Source organism: Somniosus microcephalus, chromosome 6, assembly GCF_052327205.1.
Source record: "Somniosus microcephalus isolate GS21.2 chromosome 6, FLI_Smic_1.0, whole genome shotgun sequence".
Classification (NCBI taxonomy): Eukaryota; Metazoa; Chordata; class Chondrichthyes; order Squaliformes; family Somniosidae; genus Somniosus; species Somniosus microcephalus.
In genome coordinates this window covers 44947886-44960062 of record NC_140992.1, presented here as the reverse complement: position 1 = coordinate 44960062, position 12177 = coordinate 44947886, and the positions used below count along the sequence as shown (strand labels likewise).

Genomic DNA, 12177 nt, shown 5'->3' with positions numbered 1-12177 from the left:
CGTGTGTTCCCCATTCCCTGTATAAGTATAGTTATTTTGTATTTGCCTGTATTTTTATACTAGTAACTTCTCGTAAGACTGTTATTTTCTGTTTTAATAAAATCTTGGTTTTCTTACATCCAAACCACCTGTCTACTCGAGTTTTTCTGTATCGCCGCCTGTACCTAAGTCCGGTGTCTAGAACCCAGGGGCATGGGAGCGATTCGAACCACTCACAAACAGTCAGGGGCATAACTGACTGGGCGCACGCGCCACACCCCTACAGCTGTACAAGGCCTTGGTGAGACCACATCTTGAGTATTGTGTGCAGTTTTGGTCGCCTTATCTGAGGAAGGATATTCTTCCCATGGAAGGAGTTCAGCGAAGATTTACCAGGCTGATACCTGGGATGACAGGAATGACGTATGAGAAGAGATTGGGTCGGTTGGGCTTTTACTCGTTGGAGTTTAGAAGAATGAGAGGGGATCTCATTGAAAGTTATAAAATTCTGGCAGGACTGGACAGACTAGATGCAGGGAGGATGTTCCCGATGGTCAGGGAATCCAGAACCAGGGGTCACAGTCTAAGGATAAGGGGTAGGCCTTTTAGGACAGAAATGAGGAGGAATTTCTTCACCCAGAGAGTGGTGAACCTGTGGAATTCTCTACCACAGAATGCAGCAGAGGCCAATTCATTAAATATATTCAAGAAGGAGTTGGATATATTTCTTAAGGCTAAAGTGATCAAGGGGTATGTGGAGAAAGCAGGGACCGGGTACTGAACTTGGATGATCAGCCATGATCGCATTGAATGGCGGAGCAGGCTCGAGGGGCCGAATGGCCTACTCCTGCTCCTATCTTCTATGTTTCTATGTAATAGCATGCTGTGGTCAATGTGAGAGCAATGGAGAATCTCTTTCTGCCTTGCCACTGGAATACTTCTATCAAAATCAAGTCTTCTGTGCATGTTGGTGTAATCTCATTTCTGCCAGTCCATGCAGCAATCTGCCATTCTTGCATTCAAAATAATTTTCTGCATCTTACCTGCAACTTTCCTATGAATTTTGGAAAAAATTCCCAGTGACAAATCACCAGCCAATAGCCTTAAACGATGATGTCATTATGTGGAAGATACTTTACCAGCTTTACAAGGCACAATCGAAATGATTACAATTTTAATGTCAACATTTGTATACTTGCAATTAATTTATGTTAACTTATATATTGGCTAAAGATATCATTTGAAAAAGGAAACTGTGCACGCAATTCACAATTCACAATTCAAATCGCTTTATTGGCATGATAAGTTACATCTTATGTTGCCAAAGCATCAAAATACATTTGTGGTTCAGCACATAAACGCAGTTCTATTCATACAGTGTATAAACAGGTATATCCCTGAGTGTATAAATATACATTCGCATTGTTTATATATATTCTTTTCTTAGTTTACTGGTTGTCCCTCTGTTCATGGCAAGCTGTAACATAGTGTGCCGCCAGTGTTATACAGCTTCTCTCCTCTCCCAGTAGGAATGGGAGTTTTTGGTTGTCATTCAGATTTCTGAAATCAGGGCATATTTGTGAGAATTTTTGGTAGAAATTCTCCCTGATGCCCTGATATTTTCCACAAGCTGTGAGGAAGTGCATCTCTGTCTCCACCACTCCCTGACTGCAGTGAGAGCATATCCTGTCCTCTCTTGACAGCCTGGTCTGCCTGTGTCTGCCTTTTTCGATCGCTAGGCTATGTTCGCTAAGTCTGTACCTTGTCAAGGTTCTTCTCAGTTTGTTATCCTTTACCATGGTCAGGTAATCAGCTATGTTGTATTGTCTGTTTAGGGCCAAGTAGCAATTGAGTTTGCTTTGGGTCTGTGCACGCAATAAAATTAAATACCCAACTAAGTTACACAGCAACGTTTGAAAAATTACAATTATTATAATGCTTAAAAAGTCAGTGTTGGGCCAAATGCACATGAGTTTACTAGAGGACCTAAAATTACTAAGTTTTCTCTAAAGCAACCATAACCTGTTTAAATTATACCCTAATTCCTGTTTAACCAAAAACATTATTTTTTTATTTTCTCACCACAAGCTCTCCAACATGAAAACTGGTAAAATTATCGAAACAAGAAAAAACGGCACTTTTATGTGTACGTGGTTACTTTTGCATTTTGCAAGAGTTAATGTGTGCAGTGCCATTTAAAAAAAAATAAACATAGCTTGGACCATGTGATTGGTTTTTTGTTTCCTTACCGGGACAGGTTACTCACTTACTGTCGCCAGCGCTGCCTCGGCTCCTTTCACACCGCCGGGGACCGACAGGTTGACACGATTGACAGCGGGGTCCCCGCCCTGGCCACGCCCCTCGGAGGAACGCACCAATCGCGGGGCCGGGAGACAAAGGAAGGCGGGCACTCCAACGGCCGTCACTCAAAGGCGGACAAGTTTCGCGACAGCAATCTGGTGCACGGCAAGCCCTGGAGACGGCGGTTGCTTTAGGTCGGAGGGCTGGTCACGTGTAGCCTTCACCTGGTATACCGGGAGAGGAGGAGGGAGGCGACGGGATGTTAAGGCACGGTTTATAATTATATATTTTTTTAAAAGACAACCCGCCTTTCGTTAAAAATGGTAAGTGGTTGAATCCCTTCTAATTTTTAACCTGCACAGTTGAATGAAGCAGATTGCAAACTCTCAGAAGTAACACACATTTACAAGAAAACAGCTTCCAGAATTGTACAGGGGTTGTTGTGCCTTTGACTTTTGGAGGAGCACATGTTGATGTGTCAGCCTGGATTATGTGACCAAGTCCTGTCGGACAGTGCAGTTTGCTTGATCGATGACCCCTAATATACAGTAATAAAAAGTGTTAAACATTGAACTGGGTTGTAGTTTGCACCTTCACCAGAGTTTGGAAACCGGCATGGACTTGGGACAGCTTTCATCTTTAGGATGAAAACGGAAATGTTAGGAATAAACAGCAAAATCAGTCGACATCTGAAAGATAAAGTGGTTCACGTTTCAAGTGGGACCCTTCATCAGAATTTCTACATGAGATGTATTATTCTTCTTGCTGTTAAAGGAAGAAATGAGAAATTTAGAAGTGAATCAGCGTTTTAAAATGTACAGTACATTTATTTTTTTTAATGTAAGAGCCAATAACTGAAATCTAAATTTTAAAAATCTCAAAAGACCTGGAGAATAGGTTTGCTCATATTTGATGTGGCTTTTTAAATGGGTAAGTACAATCAATAATTAAGTTTTAATCAGTTTGCTTGTCACACACTGGTGAAGCAGGTCCTGAGTGGCTGCATGAAGTGGTAAGATCCACATTGAGGTCTGTATTGCTGATGTCACTGTAAATGACCAATAGTCGTTTGTTATTTTATGTTGACTAATCTGTACATCTTCATTATGAAAACTTGATGTTAGCACAAAGGTAATATCAACAGTGACTACTTTTGAAATGCTTGTTTGTGTTTTCCAAAAGCATGCTGTAATGTATGTAACCTTAAGGGAGAGAACTACTTTTTACAACTCCTGTATACTGTAGTACCGGCAGTGACCACACCTGTATATAAACCCTGAGTAGTGATCTGTATAGTTAGTTCTAGAGTAACCCCCTCATTCAGTAAACACCTGTTGAATCGTTCCCTGCAGTCTGTTGTCTGATTATTGAAGGACACAACATTAAGATACACGGACATAACATTGGCGATGACGCAGATTCGAACCTACCTCCAACTCTGCATCACCTCCCAAGGATTCGCTCCTGGAGAACAGTGGAAGAAGGTCGAGTCCAGAAGCACGGGCGTTGACCACGGGCAACCGCCCAGTCATCCAGCGGAGATTTGAGCATCGCAGGGGAGGCTGTCGAGAGCCAGGCTTGGCTTTCCAGTCACGGTGGTCCAGCGAAATGGGCTGGCAACAGGTACTGCGCAGACCCTTCCCGGACAGCGACGGGCTGGAGCTTGACCGAGCGGCACAGAAAAAGGCCGAGCAGCGTTGACTGGAGAGAGAGCGAGAGAGAAGGCAGAGCGCACAGGGCGCAGCCGGTGTTCAGGACCGAGCGGTGTCAACGCGGGGGGGGGAAAAAGAGGCGAGAGAGAGCAGAGCGCAGCCGGTGTTCAAGGGCCGAGCAGAGTCAACGGGGCAGAGAGGCGCGCAGGAAAACGCGAGGCGCTGCCATTGCCACGAGGACCGCAGAGAGCGGCATTGGCAGCAGCGCAGGAACAGCGCACGAAACACACAGGGCGTCGCCATTTGCCACGAGGACCGCAGAGAGCGGCGTTGGCAGCAGCGCGGGAGACGCCATTTTAAGCCGCAGCGGGGAAGAAAGGAAAGCGCGGGAAACGCCATTTTAAGCCAGTCTAACCACACCCAAAAATGCCGAAGAGTGGTAGTATCACAGCGTTCGACAATGAAGTCGAAGATTGGACGACATATGTCGAACGCATAGAAGTATACTGCAAGGCGAATGAAGTGCCAGACGACAAGAAAGCGCTGGTATTGTTGAATTCAATGGGTGCAAAAACGTATGGCTTACTACGAAACCTAGTAACCCCAGAGAAGCCAGTAGAAAAGGATTTTGAAAACAGTGTCAATCCTACAGGACCACTTAAACCCCACAGCGCTGCCGATAGCAGAAAGATTTAAGTTTCACAAAAGGAGCCAGCATAAAGATGAAAGTAATGCTGAGTATTTAACGGAACTGCGCAAGCTATCGAAACACTGCCAGTTTGGAATGGGACTAGCAGATACTTTAAGGGACAAGTTTGTGTGTGGGCTTCAAAGTGAAGGAACCCAGAAACGGCTTCTATCAGAAAGGGATCTTACGCTGGACAAAGCTTTCAGCATGGCAGTATCACACGAAGCAGCAGCACGGGGCGCTGCAGAGATACAACGGAGACCGCAAGAATAAGGCACAAATGAAATGTCATACGGAACAGTGAAGTGCTATCGCTGCGGCAGAACAACACACGACCATAATGATTGCTGGTTCAAGGACAAAGTGTGCAGACAGTGTGGAAAAGTAGGACACATAGCAAGAGTCTGCAGGTCGGGAAAGAAAACCAGCAGCAAGAAATCTCCACAGGAGAAGTACAAGAAGGTACATAAGGTGGCGGAGAGTTGTTCAGACGAACAGAAGAGTGATACAGACTCCGGAAGCAAGGAGCTGAGTTGTCTGAAACTACATAATGTGACCAAAACGGAGGATCACCAGACTATCTGGGTTACGCTCAAGATAGCCGGAGTCCAAGTGAAAATGGAATTGGACACAGGATCAGCCCTAACAGTCATAAACCGAAGGGACTACAAGCGGCTATTCTCACATATACCCTTGAGATACAAAGATTGTCTTGAAGACGTACACGGGGCAAAAAGTCTACCCCAAAGGAAAAATAAGGGTGAATATTATATATAACGGCAAGGAAACACCAAAAATGGACCTATATGTATTGCCAGATGGAGGACCACCACTACTAGGACGTGAATGGATCCGGAAGATACAGCTAGATTGGCATTCCATACAAGCACTGACTGTAGATGCCAAAAAGGATGACGACGTCATACCTGGACGACTGTCAAAAATGCTAACTGACGCACAAGAAGTGTTCCAGCAGGGACTCTGAACACAATGGTATAACAGCGACGATCAAAATAGAGGAAAATGCAAGCCCAAAGTTTTTTTTAAGACCTTATGCGATCCGCCCAGCCGTCGAAGCAGAGCTGGAAGTTTTGGAACGTTCAGGTGGACTGGAGCGAGTGGGTTACACCCATCGTTCCTGTAATGAAGAGGTTGTTGAGTAATACGCCTGGGGAACCAAAGAAGGTTCGCATCTGTGGGGACTTTAAGGTGACAGTGAACCCAGTCCTTCACACTGTACAATATCCGCTTCCGCGGATTGAAGATATTTTCGCCTCGCTATCTGGAGGGAAACGCTTCACTAAGATTGATCTGGCCCAGGCGTACCTGCAAATGGAGGTAGAAGAAGCCTTGAAACAGTACCTCACGATCAACACTCAAAGGTCTCTACCAATACAACTGGCTGGTGTTCGGGGTAGCATCAGCTCCGGCTATTTGGCAAAGGGCAATGGAACAAGTCCTGCAAGGGATTCCAGGGACCCAGTGTTATTTGGACGACATCCTGGTCACGGGCGAAAATGACAGTGATCACCTCGCCAACCTGGAGCAGATGCTCACTAGATGGAAGGAACATGGGCTCCGAGCTAATCGCCACAAATGCGAGTTTTTCCAGAAGCAGATCTCGTATTGTGGCCACGTTATCGATGAAGAGGGGTTACATAAGTCCCCTGAAAAGATTGAGGCAGTAGTCAAGGCTCCAGCACCGGAAAATGTGTCGCAACTGAGGTCGTTCCTCGGGCTGGTGAACTACTACCATAAGTTCTTGCCGATTTTGTCTACCGTACTACACCCACTGAACACCCTACTGCAAACAGGGGCACCATGGAAGTGGAGCGACGAATGCAAACGAGCTTTCCAGAAGAGCAAAGCATTGATCACATCAAAAGAGGTGTGTTTTTTTTATTCATTGATGGGATGTGGGCGTCGCTGGCTAGGCCTGCAGTTAGTGCCCATCCCCAATTGCCCTCGAAGATGGTGGTGAGCCGCTTTCTTGAACCGCTGCAGTCCATATGGTGTAGGTACACCCACAATGCTGTTAGGAAGGGAGTTCCAGGATTTTGGCCCAGCGACAGTGAAGGATCGGCGATACAGGTCCAAGTCAGGATGGTGTGGGGCTTGGAGGGGAACTTGTAGGTGGTGATGTTCCCATGCGTCTGCTGCCCTTGTCCTTCTAAGTGGTAGAGGTCGCGGGTTTGGAAGGTGCTGTTGAAGGAGCTTTGGCGAGTTGCTGCAGTGCATCTTGTAGATGGTACACACTGCAGCCACAGTGCGCCGGTGGTGGAGGGAGTGAATGTTGAAGGTGGTGGATGGAGTGCCAATCAAGCGGGCTGCTTTATCCTGAATGGGGTCGAGCTTCTGGAGTGTTGGAGCTGCACTCATCCAGGCAAGTGGAGAGTATTCCATCACACTCCTGACTTGTGCCTTGCAGATGGTGGCAAGGCTTTGGGGAGTCAGGAGGTGAGACACTTGCCGCAGAATACCCAGCCTCTGGCCTGCTCTTGTAGCCACAGTATTTATATGGCTGGTCCAGTTCAGTTTCTGATCAATGGTAACCCCCCAGGATGTTGATAGTGGGGGATTCAGCGATGGTAATGCCATTGAATGTCAAGGGGAGATGGTCATTGCCTGGCACTTGTGTGGTGCAAATGTTACTTGCCACTTGTCAGCCCAAGTCTGAATGTTGTCCAGGTCTTGCTGCATATGGACACTGACTGCGTCAGTATCTGATGAGTCTCGAATGGTGCTGAACAGTGTGCAATCATCAGCGAACATCCCCACTTCTGACCTTATGATGGAGGGAAGGTCATTGATGAAACAGCTAAAGATGGTTGGGCCTAGGACACATCACTGCAGGAGTTCCTCAGGGCAGTCATGTGATTGAGATGAATGACCAACAACCACAGCCAACTTCCTTTGTGCTAGGTATGATTCCAACCAATGGAGAGTTTTCCCCTTGATTCCCATTGACTTCAGTTTTGCTAGGGCTCCTTGATGCCACCCTCGATCAAATGCTGCCTTGATGTCAAGGGCAGTCACTCTCACCTCACCTCTTCAGTTCAACTCTTTTGTCCATGTTTGGACCAAGGCTGTAATGAGGTCAGGAGCAGAGTGGCCCTGGCGGAACCCAAACTGGGCGTCAGTTAGCAGGTTATTGCTGAGTAAGTGCCGCTTGATAGCACTGTCGACGACACCTTCCATCACTTTGCTGATGATTGAGAGTAGACTGATGGGACGGTAATTGGCCGGGTCGGATTTGTCCTGCTTTTTGTAGACCGGACATACTTGGGCAATTTTCCACATTGCCGGGTAGATGCCAGTGTTGTAGCTGTACTGGAACAGCTTGGCTAGGGGCACAGCTAGTTCTGGAACACAAGTCTTCAGTACTATTGCCAGAATGTTGTCAGGGCCCATAGACTTTGCAGTATCCAGTGTCTTCAGCCATTTCTTGACATCACGTGGAGTGAATTGAATGGGCTGAAGACTGGCATCTGTGATGCTGGGGACCTCAGGAGGAGGCCGAGATGGATCATCCACTCGGCACTTCTGGCTGAAGATAGTTGCAAATGCTTCAGCCTTGTCTTTTGCACTCACGTGCTGGGCTCCACCATCATTGAGGATGGGGATATTTTTGGAGCCTCCTCCTCCTGTTAACTGTTTAATTGTCCACCATCACTCACGACTGGATGTGGCAGGACTGCAGAGCTTTGATTTGATCCGATGGTTGTGAGATCGCTTAGCTCTGTCTATCGCATGTTGCTTCCGTTGTTTGGCATGCAAGTAGTCCTGTGTTGTAGCCTCACCAGGTTGACACCTCATTTTTCGGTATGCCTGCTGCTGTTTCCGGCATGCTCTCCTGCACTCTTCGTTAAACCAGGGTTGATCTCCCGGTTTGATGGTAATGGTAGAGTGAGGGAAATGCCGGGCCATGAGGTTACAGATTGTGGTTGAATACAATTCTGCTGCTGCTGCTGGCCCACAGTGCCTTATGGATGCCCAGTTTTGAGTTGCCAGATCTGTTCGAAATCTGTCCCATTTAGCACGGTGATAGTGCCACACAACACGGTGGAGTGTTGGCTCATTTCAACCCAGCACTACCAATTCGGTTGGCGTGTGATGCATCACCCTATGGCATTGGAGCGGTGCTGTCGCACAAATTCCCGGACGGCTCGGAGAGGCCAGCAACCTTTGCGTCTCGGTCACTAACCTCAGCCGAGCGTAACTACGCCCAGATTGACAGGGAGGCCCTCAGCCTAGTGTGGGGAGTGAAAAAGTTCAATCACTATCTGCACGGGCAGAAGTTCACCTTGCTGACTGACCACCAACCACTTGTCTCCATCTTTAATCCAAAGAAGGGCGTTCCGGTGATGACTGCGCAACGGCTACAAAGATGGTCCCTTTTTCTAGGGGCGCGCCAATATGAAATCGAGCATAAGGGCACGAAACAGCATGGAAACGCTGATGTGCTATCATGCCTGCCACTGCCTACTGTGGAAGAAGCACCAGCAGTGGATCCTGTCGAAATATTTCATTCGACTATAATTGAATGCTTGCCAGTAACTAACGCTGGTATCGAGAAGGAGACCCGAAATGACCCGACACTGTCTCGGGTATATGATTTGACGGTGAAGGGATGGCCAGCACATGGCGACTCACTGTTGCCAGCGTTCTCATCCAGAAGAGAACAGCTGTCAGTATGCCAGGGGACCTTGATGTGTGGATCCCGAGTGGTAATTCCACCCAAGTTAAGGGAGAGAGTGCTCAATGAGCTTCACGAAGGTCATCTGGGAGGGGTGAAAATGAAAAGCCTTGCTAGGGCTTATGTGTGGTGGCCAGGGATCGATCAGCAAATCGAGGACCTGACAAAGAGCTGCTCAGGATGCCAGAAGGTCCAAAATGCACCACCACATGCCCCTCTACACCCATGGGAGTGGCCCTCATCTCCATGGCAACGGGTGCATATTGATTTTGCTGGTCCATTCATGGATTCAATGTTTTTAATAGCCATGGATGCGCACTCGAAATGGCCTGAGGTGATCAAAATGTCCTCCACCACCACGGAGAAAACTATTGCAGTCCTACGGACCATTTTTGCCAGGAACGGCTTGCCAGAGCAGATTTGCTCTGATAACGGACCACAGTTTGTGTCCGAAGAGTTTCGAAGATTTATGAAAAGGAATGGGGTAAGGCATTACACATCCGCCCCGCATCATCCAGCCACAAATGGATTGGCTGAGAGGTTCGTACAAACCTTTAAAAAAGCAGCAAAGGCCATGTGCGATGACGACATTCCACTGCAGCATAAGGTGGACAATTTCCTGTTAGCCTACAGAAATGCGACACATGCAGTCACCAACCAGGCCCCGGCCATGATGTTCTTTAACCGAAGGCTGAGATCTCGTCTGGATTTGCTCAAACCAAATGTACGAAGAGATGTTGAGAGTAAGCAATTCCAGCACATCAATGAGAAGCCGACAAGGAGCTTCAATGTAGGGCAACCAGTCTTGGCCCGCGACTACCGAACAGAGAAATGGCAACCAGGAACGATATGCACACGGCAGGGGCCACTAATGTACACAGTGGATGTTGGGGAGAACATTGTGAGACGCCATGCTGACCAGATCCTAGAGTCACAGGAACGAGTCAACCCCATGTCTCGGCCATACGTACCTGGTGAGGAACCCGACGTACAGGTCGCATCTACCTCAGAAACAATAGCATTGGAAGCTGATGAATCAACTGACGACAGGGTGCTAGAATCGCCTCCGCACCAAGAGCGAGACACTCGGGAAAGGCGTTACCCAGATGTATATTAAAAATGTTAATTGTTAAATAAGTATTATGGTACTGTTAATCTAAAAGGGGAGGAATTGTAATGTATGTAATGTATATCCCTTAAGGGAGAGAACTACTTTTTACAGCTCCTGTATACTGTAGTACCGGCAGTGACCACACCTGTATATAAACCCTGAGTAGTGATCTGTACAATTAGTTCTAGAGTAACCCTCATTCAGTAAACACCTGTTGAATCGTTCCCTGCAGTCTGTTGTCTGATTATTGAAGGACACAACATTAAGATACACGGACATAACACATGCGATTTTTGTTAATGTTCTATTTGAAAATCAAGATTGAGTTAAAACAGGACTGATAAGTGACATTTTTGAGTTTAATAAATATTACTAGTACATGCTTGGTTGAAAAAATACCCGTTAAAATTTACAAACTGTTGTGTATTTTTCCAAAACAAGAAAACACTATTCTGGTAATGACCAATTTTAGTCTAAAATCCTTAAATCTATTCCAATTGTTGGTTGTGCATGCATCCAGCTCTCGCTGCTCTCAACTCAACTGATTTTCATTCAATCTTCCAGTCAGTTACACATTTTAGACACCAGTATACTTTAAACAACTTCAGAATACTGATTCCTCTTTAATGGTACAAATTGTTCTTTCTGTTCCCTCAGTACTGCAATGTCACACTGTAACTAGTATAGTAACAAGTAAGACAATATTTGTGCTAAGATTTACAAATGGAAACCATTGCATTTGTAGCAGATTGTTGCTAGTTATTAAACATCAGTTTTTATCAGAGTAGAGCTGTTTGTGTGTAAGTTTCCAATTAATGGGAACAGTAGAAATTGAGAGCCATTTTTTTTACCTTCATTAAAAGGGCCATACAACTACTTTACATGTAATGTTTTCTAGTATTACATTTGTATTTGTTCAATTTGATAGTTAATATTACCAAAAGAGGCAAACGGCAGTTGAGAGGAGTGGGAACATCGGAGACAAGTCAACCCAAACTGGTTTTGTGCATGTTCTGTTAGCTGGTTAGAGAGTACCATTAGCAGGTTGGAAAGTACCATTAGCAGAAGCTTTGGAACAGGTCACCTATGCAACAGCCTAGATTTGTTCTGAACATATATAAATTCAAAGTCTAACTTGTTTAAAATATGTGTAGTAATAACGTTCTTTTTCCATTTCTAGGCTAGCACAATGGTAGCGGTTGGCTTGACAGTTGCTGCTGCAGCATTTGCAGGTTTGTATTGAAAGACAACTAGACATATAGGCCCAGAAATTCGGGTCGGAGACTTCCCGCGGGTGCAAGCCTCCGACCTGCACTTACTTTGCTCGCCGGCCATTGAGCTGTGGGCCTGCGTGGGATTCCGATCCTGGGCCTCCTCCAACTGCCGGCGCGCAGTGCTTGCCTATCCCAGGGGCGCAGTTAGTTCGATGCGTCCACTGGGATCACGTGGGCCATGGAGAGCCAATGCTAGCAGGGAATGCTTCATTCATAAGTTTGACAGGAAGAGCTGTCAAACCTATAAATACTATAAGCCCCAAAACATCACTAAAACTTCAAATAATAATTTTTTTTTTTTTTTTAAATCACATTTTTAAAATAACTAAATTATATAAAATAACTAAACAATAATTTAAATTTTTGAAAAAATTACATTTTCTAACAGGGCTAAAAATAAACTTACTTTTCTTTAAAGTATTTAAAAATAATAAACCTGTGGAAAATATGTTTTAATTTTAATTAATTCACCACTT

The 12177-nt window shown here is 45.8% G+C and overlaps 1 protein-coding gene across 2 annotated transcripts in view; it reads left to right on the top strand.

Moving 5' to 3' along the window:
- The first annotated feature begins 2415 nt into the window (after nucleotides 1–2415).
- dnajc19 (DnaJ (Hsp40) homolog, subfamily C, member 19) overlaps nucleotides 2416–12177 on the top strand; it is a 28339-nt gene continuing 18577 nt past the window's right edge. The window contains exons 1-2 of one of the 2 annotated variants that reach the window (XM_085990131.1): nucleotides 2416–2603; nucleotides 11608–11659. In XM_085990131.1, the coding sequence (XP_085846257.1) occupies nucleotides 2601–2603; nucleotides 11608–11659 (55 nt within the window). In that variant the 5' untranslated portion in view covers nucleotides 2416–2600. The remainder of the gene's footprint in view (nucleotides 2604–11607; nucleotides 11660–12177) is intronic. The other variant, XM_085990132.1, reaches the window with a different exon arrangement.